General features: G+C 44.2%; 1 protein-coding gene across 3 annotated transcripts in view; it reads right to left on the reverse strand.

Moving 5' to 3' along the window:
* The window catches only part of Nbr (exonuclease mut-7 homolog), a 157270-nt gene that overhangs the window by 5603 nt on the left and 134119 nt on the right, over window positions 1-17548 (reverse strand). For all 3 annotated transcript variants that reach the window (XM_050194579.3, XM_050194580.3, XM_050194581.3), the window contains one exon: window positions 2343-2525. In XM_050194579.3, the coding sequence (XP_050050536.1) occupies window positions 2343-2525 (183 nt within the window). The remainder of the gene's footprint in view (window positions 1-2342; window positions 2526-17548) is intronic.

The raw sequence follows: 17548 nt of genomic DNA on the forward strand, positions 1-17548 counted from the left end.
TAGATATGGCCGAGCGCTTCGCTTCTCGTCGCGAACGTTTTACCGGCGCCAGCGTGAAACTGCCACCAGTCGAGACATTTGTCTCCCCAAAATCTGCCACGAAGTAGCACATTGCTGTTCTACATTGTACTTGTGTCTTTCACAGCGCGAGGAAGGCTTATTTATTTATTTATTTATTTATTTATTTATTTATTTATTTATTTATTTATTTACAACAATGCATATACTACGGGGTCAGGTTGCGTACAAAGTTCATAATTAAAAAGGTTATTAGCGAATTCTAGTTAATTAGTCTGCTAAATTATCCTAGAGCTAGTTTTCTTTTGTCCGCCTTTGTCCCAAATCTTGTCCTGCAAATAAGCATTATTGTATCTCAAATCCTCTATATCTAATAACTCGAGACAGTCGTCCCTGAAACGCCCTTTATGATAAAGGATAAAGAGAAAGATAAACGCACACACATGCCCATTAAGCTCGTAAATCGAGACAACAATGTGGGCACCATGAAATGGCCAAAGTGGAAAGCGGAGCTATAAGGCATTGCAAATAAGCAATAGGTTTTCTATCTCTGTCCCTTTGGCTGCAGCAGTGCACATCTTGTTTTATATATAATATCGAAAAAAGAAATACAGCAGATGATAGCTTATAAACGTAGGCAATGAAATTTTCATAGAAATCCCCAATCAAAGAAATCAAACACTGATGCCAAATAATTCAGTTGTTGAAGTTGTAAGCAACATTAAATATACTGGCGTAATCTTTGATGAGTGCATGAGGTGGACCGACCGCACCAGACACATTACATCAAAGCTCTCACGCGCTGCAGGTTTCTTGTCAAAATGTCGCTAGCAATTTCAAGGTAAGCTGAAAAGCTTAAACTCATAATCGACCATGCGATATTCCAATGTCATCTCAATTACTGTCATCTGATATGGGAAAACACATCTATATTCTTCTAGCTCTGCAAAAAAGGTGTAATAAGACTTATAGCTGGAGTCAGTTACAGAACTCATACATATAACTTTTTTCTTAATTAGAGTATTCTCCGTGTGGACCTTCTTTTTCGATACAGATTATTATATTCTCTCAGATTTTGATTGCTTAGTGCCTCTGAACACCTTAAAGCTCTCTCTAAAGCGACCCGCATACATCATTGTATTTCTAGAAGACTAACAAGTAAGTGGTTACTTCCGCGTATCAGAACTACGGCAAACAGAGCCTATATTCCCTTATAAAATTTTTTATAGAAAGTCTATAGACAGTCTATAGAAGTCTATAAACTGTCTATAGATTTTCTATAAATAATTTGTAAGGTTTTACTGCCTAAAACGTTAAATAAGTATGACGCCCCCCACGATGTTTACGCTGTCTTCCGTTTCCTTTAAGTTATATTTTATTAAAAGTATCAAGCAATACTGTTTCCTAATGCATGATTGTTTGCATTTGTGTGTGCAATTTTGTTGTAGATCTTCCATTCTTCCATATTTCGTATTATATCTTGTATCCTTTCAAAATGTTATTTTGCCATTGCCTGCTTGCACAAATTGTGTCTGGTGCCGCCCCTGTATTTTATATGCCTGTATTTGTTTTCTGGGCTCCAGATGTCCTCAAGCTACCTTATTGTGGCTTTTTGCCTGGGATCCATTCTCTAATTGACTGGGACAAATAATGCCCTCACTCATTCGTATCGTTTATTCACTATCCTTATACAGCATTAAAAAATAAACGCGAGTCGGGTGTGCCGCGTAATAATTCGGGTTTGGGCTCTTTTTAACATACGAGGAAATTAGGCCTAACGAAGTTTCGGGCGCTCGAATTTCAGGTTCAGTGGTTTCGACATTGATTTTTAACGCATACGGAAGAGCGTAGCGGCGGACGAAAGTTTCCTTTATATATATATATATTGAATAGGTTAGAGTAAACAGTAACATCAGTCACGTGACCTGCAGGAAAAAAAAGGCTGTTTGAGCATCCCCTTTGGAACGGGGCGGTGGGTTGCGCCACCAAGCTCTTGCTATTATACTGCCTAATGTCCTACTTAGTAAAACTCTTGCTTGGGCTAGTTGATTCATGCTTGAATTAATAAAGGCAAGGCGCAGAAGACCAGGACTCAAGAAGAAGAACACAAACGACAGGACCGGCGCCGGTCCTGTCGTTTGTGTTCTTCTTCTTGAGTCCTGGTTTTCTGCGCCTTGCCTTTATTAGTCCTACCTAGGTTAAACAAGAAAAAAAGAAAAGAGAAAACACTATGAACTCCCACAACCAAATTTTCTGATCCCCTATTGCGAACTTTGCTACCACTGACCACCCGCGCATGTGCACGCCGCCCACGGTCTACCCACCTTGACGGCTTGGTCGCGGTCGTCGCCATCTCGGAGGATGATGGTATCGATGCCGCAGAGCCGCAGATACCGACCCAAACCCTGCACCATAGTGTCCGCGATGACCCGAAACTTGGCCACGGGCAGCGGCTGGTCAGAGCGCACGAAGCAGCACTCGTCGGCACACGTCATTTCCTCGCCCGCCTGCGAAGCAAGCGATCGCCAGATTTCAAAGACTTCCCGAACTCGTCCTACTACAAGGAGCGCTACAAATGGGGACACGGCTAAGCGGAGCAAAATATATCCCTTATTTGCGTCGCACTATATGGGCGATCGATCGATTGCATTATTGCTTGATTTATCGAGTAATTGGGTTTAGTTAACGTCCCAAAGCAACACTGCACTCTTAGAAGAAAGGTCGCGTCAGTTACTAACGAAAAACTAGTAACTGCTTGCCACAACGTTAGCGAAGCTGCTCGTAAGGGCTGTCAGTAACGACGCTGGTAGTTGCATTTACTACCCAAAGGACATTGTGCTTACAAATAGCAGAGGTAGTCAGTTCATGAACTGCGAATAGTAATGGCACCGGTATAAGGGTATTTGCTACCCATTTAAGCAAGCGGGGCCTTTTTGTTTACATGCGGCGCTTTCCTCTCTAAAAGTGTATGCTTGCTTGCTTTGCTTTGCTTGCTTGCTTGCTTGCTTGCTTATGATGATGATGATGATGATGATGATGATGATGATGATGATGGTGGTGGTGGTGGTGGTGGTGGTGGTGGTGGTGGTGGTGGTGGTGGTGATGGTGGTGGTGGTGGTTCATCTTCAAAGCCCCAGGTGGGCCATTTGAAGAAGTGGGGAGGAATCACGAAAGGTGCTATGATGCGTAAGTGCCCTTTCTCCCCGATCCTAGCGCTTCTGATGAAGAATGCAATAAAACAATAAAACGCGCGGTGGTGCGAACAATTACCCCGGACCTCTGTATAGACATTGGGTCGTCATGACTCCGGCGCGACCAATAACTATAGCGATAGCTGCCTAACACTTGTACGTATACCATCAGCATAGATTGAAACGCGAACAGGAACTAGCTTGCCGAGAATACGAAGGGGCCGAGAGTAAGGCCGGAGGGAGGGGCGGGGACGGGGTTAGTTCTACCGTGGTCAGGCATCTGTAACAACCGGAAAATGATAATCCCGTAAAACTCGCGATTATATAAACAGGCATAGTTGAATCCTTAGTCTCGTTGCACACTGAGGAGCTTGTCGATAGAAATTGAGTTCATAGAAAAGTCGCGAGACAGAAGAGATGAAATGCTCGCCGTGAATAAAGATCCAATCTGGCTTGAATTTCTAACGCACCCGAATGCCTAGAAAATGAAAAATCCATGAAATTGGGCCTAAAGGTATAACGAGAGGGAAGATCCACAATGCCTGAACGTCCAGCGTTTACGAATGGCCAGGATCCCCTTTCGTCCCTTGGGGTATTCGGGTTCGTCCCGCCGCAACCTTCTGATCCCCATCTCCCCTTGGTCGTTCGGTTTCCCGCTTGAGGAGTGAAAAAGAGTTTCCCCGTTAATTTTCTGCTCCGGAGAACAGCTTTGTCAAGAAAATTTTCAAGAACACTTGTAGACAGTCGCGAGAAAACTCGTTAAGTCACGACTTCGATAACGCCAGACACTGAGATGACTCATACTCGGCCAGGACGCTCAAGGACTCATCTATTCACCCCCATCCCCAGCCGCCAAGCACTTCCAATTCCCTTGGTAATTCAAAACTGTCAGGCCCGTCAATTGTTTAAAATACGACAAGGTGTTTGGAGCAGCAACACAGCGGAGGCTAGTCGCAAAATCGGGGAGCGTTGCAAAGGATGCCTTTCACAGCATCGCCTTCTAAACAATGCGAAATTATTCCTGAAAGCCGCACAAGAGCCGCAGGTCCCGCAGGAGGCGCACGTGGCCAATGCTTCTTCGAAGGCAAACAAGCATTTAAACTATTTCGCTACGTGCTTTGTGAAAGAAACCATAGAGACAGGCAGACTTCAAATTTCCATGCAGGCTTTGAGACTCATTTTCATCAAACGTTGAAATGGTCTGGGGATCGCAATGGCGCGGACAAATGACACAAGCCACGGTAAAACGCGGCTAGTGGTACCCACTATATACACTGCATACCCCGAATGCGCTATCCGACCAGTCTATGAACTCATTGTACTTTGTGCATAACTGTCTTCTTTATATCTGTTCAACTCACCACATAGTTACATCTACACGCCCTGATGGCGTTGGCGTTGCGCTGCTAACACCGAGGACGCGCGATCGTATCCTGGCCGCGGCGGCCGCATTTCGATGGGGAATAAATTTAAAAACGCTCGTGGACCGTGCACTGAGTGCACGACAGAATTAATCAGGAATCCCCCTCGTAATGGTGCCTCATAAGCGTGCCTCATAATCACGTATTTTATTTAACCGCAGAATTATTTTTTTTAGTTACTTCTCGACGATCTACTCACGAACGATTCTAGCATCTTCGTCGTTCACCATCACCCATCAGGTTGTGGCACAACCATCAGCAATACAAAATTTTGCGATAATAGTAGTCGCTCGCTCACTGCAGCTGCTGACATTCTTAGCCTGACGACTTCATTTGGGTTACGCTTCTGCCAGTCAGCGCTTCTGCTTCGCCCAAGGACCTTAATTATCCCCACAAATAAAACACAGACATCATTAGCCACTAATAACGAACAGAAACCATGGTTTACTCCTTATCACGTGACTGCGAAATCTTGGGGCGGTACTCTCGGGTGACTACTTATGGAGTTAATTTCCCTTTGGCGATATTTTGAGAGACTTGGAACTGGACGCGCTGAAGCATACGGACAGCGCTCTGCTTTGAGCTAAGACAGCGAGCATCGCACAGCGCCAGAAACGCTGTCGGCCGTACACGCAGACGCGTCCGGTGCCGAGTCTCACGAAATCTCACCAAAACTAATTCCGAAAGTGATCGCCGAGATTACGGCTCCAATATGCTTCGTTAGGTCGGACATTCCAAGTGAACACGATATTCAGCTTTGAAGCAGTGCGGAATGCCTAAAAGTCAAATCAAAAAGCCCTCGCTCCATTCAGAGGCTGTTACCAAGTGTTATTTTAACGGCGTCGTGATTCAACAATGCCGTGACGCCTGCTACGGCGACGCCCTATCAGTGGTCAATGGTCAAAATAAATCTCACGGGAGCAGTGGCGTAGCCAGAAATTTCGTTCGGGGAGGGGGGCTCACGTTGCAGCTTGGCCTCCTCCTTATAGAATTCGTCGATGGATCAAATACATGAATAATAACTGCATTGCCATTGCCAAAGATGCTGCAAACGAATTCTTGAACGCTACGCACTTTCAAGACAAGTAAAACATGTATTTTTTTATAAAAGAATATACTCTTGTGTCCCAAAAATTGTGCTCGAAATAACTGATATCAATGCTTCCATGTTTGTTGCCTATTTAATAAGTAAAGCAAATATCACACCAACATCATAAACATATCATTTCGAAACCAGCAAAGTAGTGCATGCCGCTGATATGAAAAATTTAAAGGCCATTAAATGAACAAGTTGAGGACAAATATTTTAAATGAAACCTTCTCATTCAAGAATCTTGTTTACGTTTTTGTACATATGCAACGGCCACGAAAAAATCTCAATGACGCTGTCCTTTGTTCCAATGTATTTCGCAGGAGCTGTCAGCGGTCGTGTATTGTGAGTAATTACACCGAAACTATAGTCTCAACAGAGAGAATATACAAAAAGCAGCAGTTGTGCAAAATATACGAGGGCGAGGCAAATGAAAGTGAGCCGATGCGAATATATGACAAATGGGGTCTTTTTTTTTTTTTTTTTTAGGTAGCCTCCATGAGCATTTAGACATTTGTCCCACTGACTAACGAGACGCGTGATTCCCGTCTCATAAAACTCCTTGGGTTGCCGCTTCAAAGTCTGTAACTGACGTCACGTCATCGTCCGACACGAATCTGGTTCCCTTGAGGTGTTTTCTTTTAAATGCTCCAAAATGTGGAAGTCGCAAGGCGACAGGTCTGGGCTGTATGGCGGATGTTGCAGCGTTTCCCACTTGAACTTTGCCAGTTTTGTATTTTTTGTATTAACCACATCAGCGACCTGGGGACGGGCATTGTCGTGGAGCAAAATGACCCCAGTCGTCAATCTTCCACGTCGTTTGTTCTTGATTGCGACACGAAGCCGATCCTGTGTTTCATAATACCGGCAATGATTGATAGACTCTCCAGGTCTAGCAAATTCGATCAGTAATGGCCCCTGACGATTGCAAAAAAAAGTCGACACCTTTCCGGCGGAAATGACGGCCTTTGCTTTCTTTAGGGGTGGTGAATTCGAATGTTTTCACTGTAAGCTTTGCCATCGTGTTTAAGGCTCGTAATAGTGGCACCATAATTCGTCCTGGGTCACAATTGCAGAAAAGAAGTCGTCACCCTCATTGTGATACCAGATCATATGAGTCAAGGCAGTGCCGAACCTCTCTGTCTTGTGGCAGTGGTTCGAAATTTTGAGCACCCATTGCGCACACAAGAGCCGATAACCAAGATGTTCGTGAATTATGGTGTGAATCGAACCGTGACTGATGTTAATCACGCTCTACCAGTTCATCGATGCTTATCCTCCGTTCTTGTCTAATCAGCTCATGAGCCTTTGCAATTGTGTTGGGGGTGATTGCACGGTGGCTTTGGCCCAGTCTTGGATAGTCTTTGCAACTTCGGGTTCCTTCTCTGAACCGTTTGCTTCAACGCTTCACAGTGGCCAATGAAATGCAATGTTCAACGTAAAAGGCAGCCATACGGCTACTAATTTCTTTTTGGGAGGCACCTTCATATGTCAAAAAGGTCACGACACCACGCTATCCAACTTTTTTAGCGTCCATTATGCCACGCAACCATGTTCAACCCATTGTATGAGAACATTAAAGAACATTTATCCTCACACCTGCATGTTATTTTTGTAAATTAGAGATGCCTGTGTGCTACGCGCATGCCTCGCAGATAATGGACCAAACCATTATTGCGCAGGGTGGGTTGGCTCACTTTCATTTTAATCGCCGTCGTACATTAGATATGCGAAGATACAATGGAGTACACAAATGCGAAGATACAGTTTGATAAAGGGCAAAAGAGTGTGACTGGAAGCAAAGTTCACTACACGTATACACAACACCCCCCCCCCCCCCCCCATCGCAACAAGATATTTAAATATACGTATAAGTCTCCAATAAATCTACGTATCTAAGAAAAAGTCGCAGTATATAATGCGTCAAACAAGGCAAATAAACATGTTGCGCAATGACAGATTCACAGATCACAGAATCCTAAGTCCCGCCCCCCCTCCCTCCACTCCCCCTGATAATCGCGCGACGGAAGGTGGCGCGCTTCCTCCCCGCTTTTCTCCCTTGCGCACACGAGTCTGAGCCACCATCGTCGGCTCACCCATGCCACTCGCCCCCAATCGAACTTTCACCATGCGACAATTCGCTGCGCCGCAACAATGTCTTTATTTTTTTGCGGGGTGGGGGAAACGAAATGAAAAAAACGCGAAGGAAAGCATGTTGGCCACAATCGAACGCCTACTTTTGGCACCTACCGAAGGAATATCGAAAAAAACGTGAGACGCTTGGTCCACAGAGAGCCATACGCATACTGCTCGGTATCCTACACCGGCGAGACAAGACTTTCCGGAGAGGTAGCGCTCAAGCGAACGCGTTGCAATCCGTCGAGTCCCCACAGTGATGGTGGCGAGCGACCATTGTTTCTTTTTCTCGTCTGCTAGACAGAAGGCGTCCAAAACTCTCCCAGGCGAAAACACACTCGGCCAGAGAAAAACGAACGCGCACCGAAGTGCGCCGCGCGGTTGTCGGGGCAACACGAGAAAAGCGCATGCGCTCTGGCTGGTTCTGGCAGCCCGCGGGTAGCGAGAACAAGAAAATTGAAGAAGCTAAATGTGTCCTCGCGAATAAAAGTCGAAGTAGAAAAATAAATAAGAACCTAGTTACCTTTGCTGGCTTTATTGTCTTCACATGGATTCTTTGGCGCAGGTGAAAAAAATATTTATATTCTTTTCTGTGACATGATGACACAAATGAACCACCACAACGCTTCGTCTCATCAGACCTCGCTGCGGGCTTTGTCAACTTTAGAGTAGTAAACTCTAGTCAACATGTCTGATATTGTGTTGATTTGGCTTGTCTGGTTGTACATTCTGAAGTACGACTATAGAAAAGTCAATGCACCTTTGGTATCAAATGTTTATAACATTAAACCCACAAAGTTCCGGCATTGAAAATCTAAAGCACGACTTTGGAAATGTCAGTGCACCTTTCGCATCAAAAGTTTATAAGAACTTTATAACCATAAAATTTCGGAATTGAAATTCATGCGCTCCGTAGATTCAGCGGCCTCCGCGAGATGCCGCAACGAGCCCGTTCGCCATCGAAACGCCCTTGAAACTTTGTGCTTGGATGGGGCTCATTGCGTTATGCGACTCCCGGTTCATGGGTGCTGCCACGAAATCCAGCCAGAGTTCGCAATGAACGCGCCGAAATGTCTTTTCGAGCATCAAAAAGACATTCTAGGCGAAATCCAGAACGATTTCCGGCGACGTGGGTTATTTTGGTCGGCGGTGCATGACAGCTCGAAAAAGTTTCGGGGGGGGGGGGGCTGAAGCCCCATAAGACCCCCCCTCCCTGACTACGCCCCTGCATGGGAGATGCCGGAGGAGACAGTGCGTTGGACCACCGCTACCAAATGTGTATGTTCAACACGTAGAGAAAAATATAAACAAAAAATCGGAAAAGGTGAGCAATCTAGATTTCCAACATCAATTTAATGTTCCCCGTTTTTCGGTTTCGATATAACAACATTCAGAGGGGGATGCAAGTGGCCGAAATGAAGGTCCTGAAATGAATGTGGGAAGCATAGAGGAAAGGAACACGCACGGAACGACTACACAGATGGAAATCAAAGTATGAACGGTGCAAGTCACAGAAATTGCGCCAAAGGTACCAAGTGGAAATGCTCGCAATAGTTTGCGCTTATGATGAGAAAGAATGATGTCGACAAAAAGCAGCGATAAGTTTCTTCACAAGAGGAAAACAGGTCGACATAAGAACAGATGGCAAGGCGTCCGAGGAAAACGCCAAGAAGCTGTGGAAGGAGTGGGCAAATCATCGGGCAGAACAGCAGGAACTCATCATAAACTGCAACCCGCGACCACTTTATCCATTTCTAACGGAGGCATTAAAAATATAATTCCTGTAACAGATAGCGCAATTCTGCTATGTTCAACTTTATTACTTGTAGTGCTTGGCACTGTGAGGGCAATAGACATTTTACGAATTAACCTATACATAATTACTACATGGAACATATTGCTTTTGCAGAAGCCTGGCAGTACTTTACACATGCCATTTAGCAAAAAATGTTGAGATTAGCACAAATTTATCAATGGCATCTGTACACAAAATGTTACAAAGTACATTGGTGGTGGTATCGTTTTTCCCTCTGTAACTCTGGGGATCTACGTGGCAAAACAAACATGTACATCAATTTCTTCATCATCATCATCAGCAGCAGCAGCCTATTTTATGGCCACTGCAGCACGAAGGCTTCTCCCTGCGCCCTCCAGTTACCCCTGTCTGCGCCAACCGATTCCAACTAGCGCCTGCGAATTTCTTAATTTCATCAGCTCACCTAGTTTTTCTGCCGTCCTCGACTGCACTTCCCTTCTCTTGGCACCTATTCTGTAACCCCAATGGTCCGCAAGTTATCTATCCTACGCATTACATGACCTGCCCAGCTCCATTAATTTCTCTTAATGTCAATTAGAATATCGCCTATCCCTGTTTGCTCTCTGATCCACAACGCTCTCTTCCTGTCTCCTTAACGTCATGCCTAGCATTCTTCGTGTCATCGCTCTTTGCTCGGTCCTTAACTTGTTTTCAAGCTTCTTTGACAGTCGCCCGCCAAGTTTCTGCCCCATATGTTACCACCAGTAGAATGCACTGGTTGCAGACCTGTCTTCTTAATGATAATGGTAAGCTTCCGGTCAGGATCTGACAATGTCTGCCGTATGCGCTCCAACCCATTTTTATTTTTCTGTAAATTTCCTTTTCATGATCAGAGTCCCCTGTAATTGTCCTAGGTAAACGTACTCCTTCACGGACTCTAGAGGATGACTGGCGATCCTGAACTCTTGTTCTTTTGCCCGGATTTTCAATTGGGGTGAAATGCGAAAACACCCGCGTACTTAGATTTAGGTGCACGTTAAAGAACCCCAGGTGGTCGAAGTTTCTGGAGTCCTCCACTACGGCGTGCCTCATAATCAGAAAGTGGTTTTGGCACGTAAAACCCCATATTTTTTTTTTTTGCCAGGCTATTGATCATTATCTTTGTTTTCTGCATATTAATCTTCAACCCCCTCTTACACTCTCAATTAAGGTCCTAATTGTTGTAACTCATCCCCAGTGCTGCTGAACAGGACAATGTCATCTGCAAACCGAAGGTACGTTGCACAGATATTTGCCGTTGATGCTTACTCCTAAACCTTCCCAGTTTAATAGCTTGAACTTCCAGGCATGCAGTGAATAACAATGGAGAGATTGTGTCTCCTTTCCTGACCCCTTTCTTTATAGGTAGTTTTCTACTTTTCTCGTGGGAAATAAAGGTAGCTGTGGAATCTTTGAACACATTTTCCAAGATACTTACGTAAGGCTCCTGTACTCCTTTATTACGTAATGCCTCCATGACTGCTGGTATTTCTACTGAATCAAACGCCTTTTCGTAACCTATGAAAGCAATATAAAGAGGCTGATTGTACTCTGCGTATTTCTCGATTACCTGATTGATGACATGGATGTGCTCCATTGTAGAGTACCCTTCCTGAAGCCGGCCTGTTCTCTTTGTTGACTGAAGTCCAGTGTTGCCCTTATTCAATTGAAAGTTATCTTGGTGAATATTTTATATAATACCGGAAGTAAGCTAATGGGCCAACGATTTTTCCATCCTTTAACATCTCCCATTTTGTGGATTAGTATAATGTTGGCATTCTTCCAGTTTTCTGGAACCACTGAAGCCGTTAAACATTTCATATAAAGTGCCACAAGCTTTTCACGCATGTTATCTCCTCCATCTTTGATTAAATCGGCTGTTATTCCATCTTCTCCTGCTGCTTTTTCCCGTTACATGTATTACAAGACCCTTCTAATTCCATCATTAGTTACAGAAGCAGCCTCTGTATCCTGTTCATTATTACTTCGAATGAAGGTAGTGTGGCTGCTCTGGGTACTGTGCAGGTCAGTATAGAATTCTTCCGCTGCTTTTACTGTATCTTCGAAATTGCCGATATTACCCTGCTTATCTTTCAGTGCATACGTCTTGGCCCGTCCTATGCCGAGCTTTCTTCTCACCGATTTCATGCTGAGTCCATTTTTTATTGCTTCCTCAGCCTTTCTCACGTTATAACTTCGAATATCCCTTTTTTTCTCCTTGTTGATTAGTTTTGACAGTTCTGCGAATTCTATCTGATCTCTTGAGTTAGACACTTTCATTCTTTGTCGTTTCTTTATTAGGTCTTTCGTTACTTGGGAGAGCTTACCTACTGGTCGCCTTGGTGTCTTGCCTCCCACTTCAATTGCTGCCTCCGAAGCTGGCCTAGTTACGGTTTCACTCACTGCGTATATATCATCTTCATCTGTCTGTTCTAAGACTGCATATTTGTCTGCAAGTACCAGTCTGAATTTTTCTGCTTGTACCCTTACTGCATCTAGGTTGGCCTGTTTCTCCTTGACCAATTTTACTCTTTCTCTCTTCAAATTCAGATGAATCCTAGATCTCACTAACCTATGATCACTGCACTTTACCCTACCAAACACTTCTACATCCTGGACTACGCTGGGATCGGCAGAAAGTATGAAATCAATTTCATTTCTTGTTTCACCATATAGTGATTTTCCAGGTCCACTTTCTGTTCCTACACTTCCTGAATATGGTGTTCATTATTCGCAGCTTATTCCTTTCCGCAAACTCTACCAACATCTCTCCTCTAGTGTTCCTAGAATCAAAGACGTAGTTGCCAAGTGCTTGTTCATCAGCCAGATTTTCCCCCACTTTTGCATTGCAGGTGAGGTTAATTCAAAATCTTCATAGAACTGATCTATTTCATCATTATCACGACTAGAAGTTGGAGCGTACGCTTGTACTACCTTTGATCGATACCTCTCAAGTTTTATTACGACTACTGATAACGTCGCATTAATGTTGTAGGATTCGTCAATTTGCCCGTTATGTCCTTATGGATTAGGAATCCTGCTCCGTAATATTTCTTATCTGGAAGCCCTCTATAGCAGAGGATGTGACCATTAGACAGCACTGTATAAGCCTCGCCAGTACTCCTAACCTCGCTAAGGCCAATGATACCTCAAACAATGCCTGATAGTTCCTCAAAGATTCCTGCTAAGCTACCTTCACTCAAGAGAGTTCGCGTGTTAAATGTTGCCAGTGACAGTTTCCGCCAGTTCCCGGCGGCCTGTCTGGGTCCAGAGATTCTTAGAACCCTCTGTTGCGCGACAGGTCTGACTGCCGCTTCGGTCAGGTGTTCCGCAGCTGCTGGGGACTGAGGGCCATTGGTTTATCGAATGGGTCATCTGGGAGGAAGTGGCCGAATACTGCACCAAGGAGACCAATTCCTGTTCTGGTGAGGGAGTGTCTTTTGTTGAAGCTTAGTGGGCCCCCTAATTTGGTTGTGCCTGGATTAGCAATATCCCCACTGGGTCTCGGCATTTTCGCCGGTGTCAGATGCCACTCCAAGCCTGGAGATGTAGTGTACTGGAGGAGGTGGATTCGAGCTTACCACCTCAAGATTTAAAAAAAAGAAAAGAAAACGAGGATTCGAGCTTCTGCTTATGGCAACCGAGCATCCAAGCTACCTCAGTCAGATAACCCTGCAGGCTGTGAGGCCAACTTATGGCGGAGAATTCCAGCCCAGAGGATCCTACAAGTCTAAAAACACGCTTGATTTATGCACGACAGACAGATTTTGCTGATCGCGACAGGTAGCCCAACATATACTTTCTCAATGGTTCTAATTAACATCGTGGTTTCTGAATATCCGGTACGCATGAGGCCATGAACGCGACTAGGTACACTGGTAATTTTTCGACTAATTTGAACAGCGCTTAAAACATATGTAAAACAAAAAGCAGGTCCCATCTCTGACCGGAAAACCACGAGTCGCGCACGCACGTCGATACATCCCTCAGCTCACTGTCGCGTCTGCCTGCTCCTGGTATCGGAGAAGTGATTTCAGAATCGGTCGTTCACGAGTCGGAACTGCTACGCCCCGTTTATTTTTATTTCTTTATTTATTTTTTTTTTTTTTTGCGCCGCCGAAGGCCGAGTCATCGGGCGTGAGAAGGGTGCACTGGCATATACATATACCGAAGTATCATAAGAGTGGCGAGACGGGCCGCCAGAACATTGTGGTTCTGAGCCGCGCGTAAAAGAGGCGACCTTGAAAGCGGCCTTTGTATAGGCTTGAATAACGCTTATACGATGCCTCTTCTAAGCTACAGCAAACGCGTCTGCGATCAGTCAGACATGGTTTGTACGCTTTGCGCAGGGAAGCAACTAAAGTCCCTCTTACTGCCGCACTCGCAATACAGCAGTTGCAAATACACGCTCGGGAACTACGGCGACACGAAAGGAAACACGTGAAAACGAATATAAGTGCAAATGCAGAAGAAAGAAATAATCTATGGCAGTACTTGGCGACGAAAATTTCAAATCTCCCCTAGTTCCAAATTTCTAGTAAACGCAGGTACTTTAGCACAGTTGTAATGCACATGAGCAAATTTATATACAAGTGAAGCTTTCATAAGGCCAGCTAATTAAATGCAACTACATAACTAAACTTAATACATATACACAATTGTTTTTATTTTGATTCAACAACATGCAATTTCATGCAATGTTTGTTTAACCACTACGCTTTCACAAGCTATGCTGAAATGCAAGCAGCAGTTCTCTCTAATGCACTGTCAGACATCGACACAGCAATGCATTGACTTGGGGATGAAGACGATGTTCATTGAGGGAAGAATGGTATGCACGCAGAGAGAAATGCGACACACATGCAAGTAGAGCTAAGGCTTCTATACCCCATGGCATACTCATTCGTGGCTAATCCCCAAGAATGAGCCATCGGTCCAAAAATGGGGTAAGCCATATATATATAAATTCAAGAAAGTCATTCATTATGCAACATTATGCAGTCAAATATGGTTACTACGAACCCCGCATTAACAAATTTCTCAAATTTACGAATATATTAAAAATCCTCGCCAGATTGCCTATATTTTCAATGTAAAACTATTTCAGAACTACGAATTTCAATACAGCGCATATTTCAGAATAACGCACGTAGTTTATTTTCCCCTTTATAATCGAGGAACATCAGCATTACGAATTCAGCTAACAGTAACAGCACCGCCAACTCTCGCGCGAAACAGAAACCGCGAGTGCAGTAGCTATCATCATCACCATGTCGCAGTAGCTATAATCACTATGTCGAGTGGCAACTGCTTCGCCACAAACTTGGAGGAAGCTTTAGCTAGGGTGCTCCCATCTAAATACATGTAAAAGGAGAATTCGTTTTTCTCGGCAACGACTACACCAAATTTGACGAGGTTTGTTGCATTTAAAAGGAAACCTTAAAATCTAATTACTGTTGGTTTCGAATTTTTGATATAGGCCTTCATTTTTTTATAAAAAATTGGCGAAAATCTAAAATTTTCAGAAAACGAAACTATACAACTCTAACTCGGCAATAAAAAATTATATCACAATTCCGTGAATTGCATATAATATTACATCTAAAGCGGACAAAATTGATATGTCACACATGAATCTAAAAATATTTAGTAATATAGAAATACAGCTTTTACAGAACCCTTGTACACGACGTAACAAGTTCATGTAAGGTATAAGATGACATATTCAATTTGTCCGCTTTCAATTATCTAATGTATGCAATTTACAGAACCGCGATATCTGTTCTTGATGCAGAGCTATTAATTTGTAAACTTCATGCTTTTATTATTTTCAAACTTGCGGATTTTTGAAAATCTTTTTAACAAAATTCAGGCCCTAAATCGAAATTCCACTTCCAACAGTCACTGGAATTTAACTTTCTCTTTCAAATGCAACAAATTTCATTAAAATCGGTCCAGGGGTTATCTCAGAAATACGTTTTTGCGTTTTACATGTATTTGAATAGGCCGCGTCGGAGTTGGGCCCGAGCTAAAGCTTCCTCTTCACCAAGAACTTGACGAAAAGGTTTGGCGATGTTCGCGCGAGATCCAACGATGAATGCGGCTAGCGACGACGCCAAGAAGAAGCGAAAACAGTTTTCGCTGCAGGACAAATTGGACGTATCGCAGAAAATCGACGCAGGGAAAAAGCAAATCGACGTGTGCAGACAGCGTGGCATTGCCCCATCGACCGTCGTGACCATATTGAAAGACCCGAGACAAGATTCTCAAGCTTCACCAGGAATCGCAACTCGGAAACGGCTGCGACTGGGAAACTCAAAATTGGACCAAGCTGTTCTCACGTGGTTCAAAGATGCCAGACTGCAAAATGTTACCGTGTCTGGCCCAATGCTCCAAGAAAAAGCTCGCGAATTCGCCGAAGCACTTGAAATAACTGGGTTCGACGCCAGTGCGAGTTGGCTTTTTCGTTTCCGCCAAAGGAACGAAATAACTTGGCAGGAAGTCTCGGGCGAGGAGAAGGCCGCTGACATAAAAGGCTGGGATTCCTGGCGCAATGATCGTCTTCTAGAGGTGACTGAATCGTACTCTGAAGACAATATTTTCAACGCGGATGAGACCGCTTATCAGCTCCTGCCAGACCGGACGATGCACTTCAAAGGGCAGCAGTGCAAAGGAGCGAAGTCGCATCTTCGCGTGACAGTCCTGCTCTGCTGCAATGCAACAGGCACGAAGAAAATTGAACCGCTCGTCATCGGCAAGTACGCGAAGGCTCGCTGCATGAAAAACGTCATGTCGTCACCGTACGACTACCGCGCCAACAAACGAGCCTGGATGACAAGAGAACTCTTTTCCGAGTGGCTCATCAAACTCGACGACCAAATGAGGAGGGATGACCGAAGATTCTACTGGTTGTCGACAACTGCTCTGCTCACATTGTCAATGTTCGCTTGCCGCACGTTCGCTTGGAATTTCTGCCGCCAAACAACACGTCCTTGCTGCAACCCCTAGACCAGGGCATTATAAAGAGCGCGTTGTGCAGCGCCTAGTAAAAAAAAAAAAAACGCTCAAATCAGTTGCATATTTCCAATTGTGTTTTGGGACACCCATTGGAAACATTCAACAGGTCTAATTGGACCAATTGGTTTTTTGAACACAATTGGACCCAATTGGTCTCTGAATTAGACTTGGGACCAACACGAAAACCGAAGGAAAAAGAAAAGCCTAGATGGGCCCTAACCTTGACGTGACACAGATGTGAACTCCTTTCGAGAAGCATACTCATACACGAACACACTACGGCAATTCTCTTCATTGACATAACCAACATTCACCCCTTCAATATATGAGGGATGCATGTCAGGTGCTATATATGAGCAAATTTTGGTTGACCAAGTTGTGCCAGTGGTTCATGAGAAATAAGTAAAATTTCAAGATAAATATTTAACTTGACAGAAAGCTAAATGCTTCTCACCATTCATCACACCAAAATACAAGGATCTTTTACTTCAAAGCTAACCTTATAATTGTGCTATTATTGTTATCAACGATTCAGTTGTTTCGAGAGATTACTCATCGACTTACAATTGGGTCCATTTGGGACCGATTGGCATACCAAGCACCAGTGATGTCCAACTGGATTTCTCCCGATGCCCAATTGGAACCAGTTGGGCCCCATTGAAAAATCTAACTGGACTCAGTTTTTTTTTCTTTTCTTTTTTCCTGGGCGGTTGATTATCAACCTCCGCCTAAAGCAGGCGACTGCAATCAATATTCGTCAGGCAGCGAAAATGCTCACAGGAGCTTGGTGGAACTTGAAGACGTCCACCATTAGCAACTGCTGGCGAAAAGCAGGGATTGTCAAAGTGCCTGTGCAGCTTGAAGATGACCCAAACCAGGA

This window comes from Dermacentor andersoni, chromosome 1, assembly GCF_023375885.2.
Source record: "Dermacentor andersoni chromosome 1, qqDerAnde1_hic_scaffold, whole genome shotgun sequence".
Lineage (NCBI taxonomy): Eukaryota > Metazoa > Arthropoda > Arachnida > Ixodida > Ixodidae > Dermacentor > Dermacentor andersoni.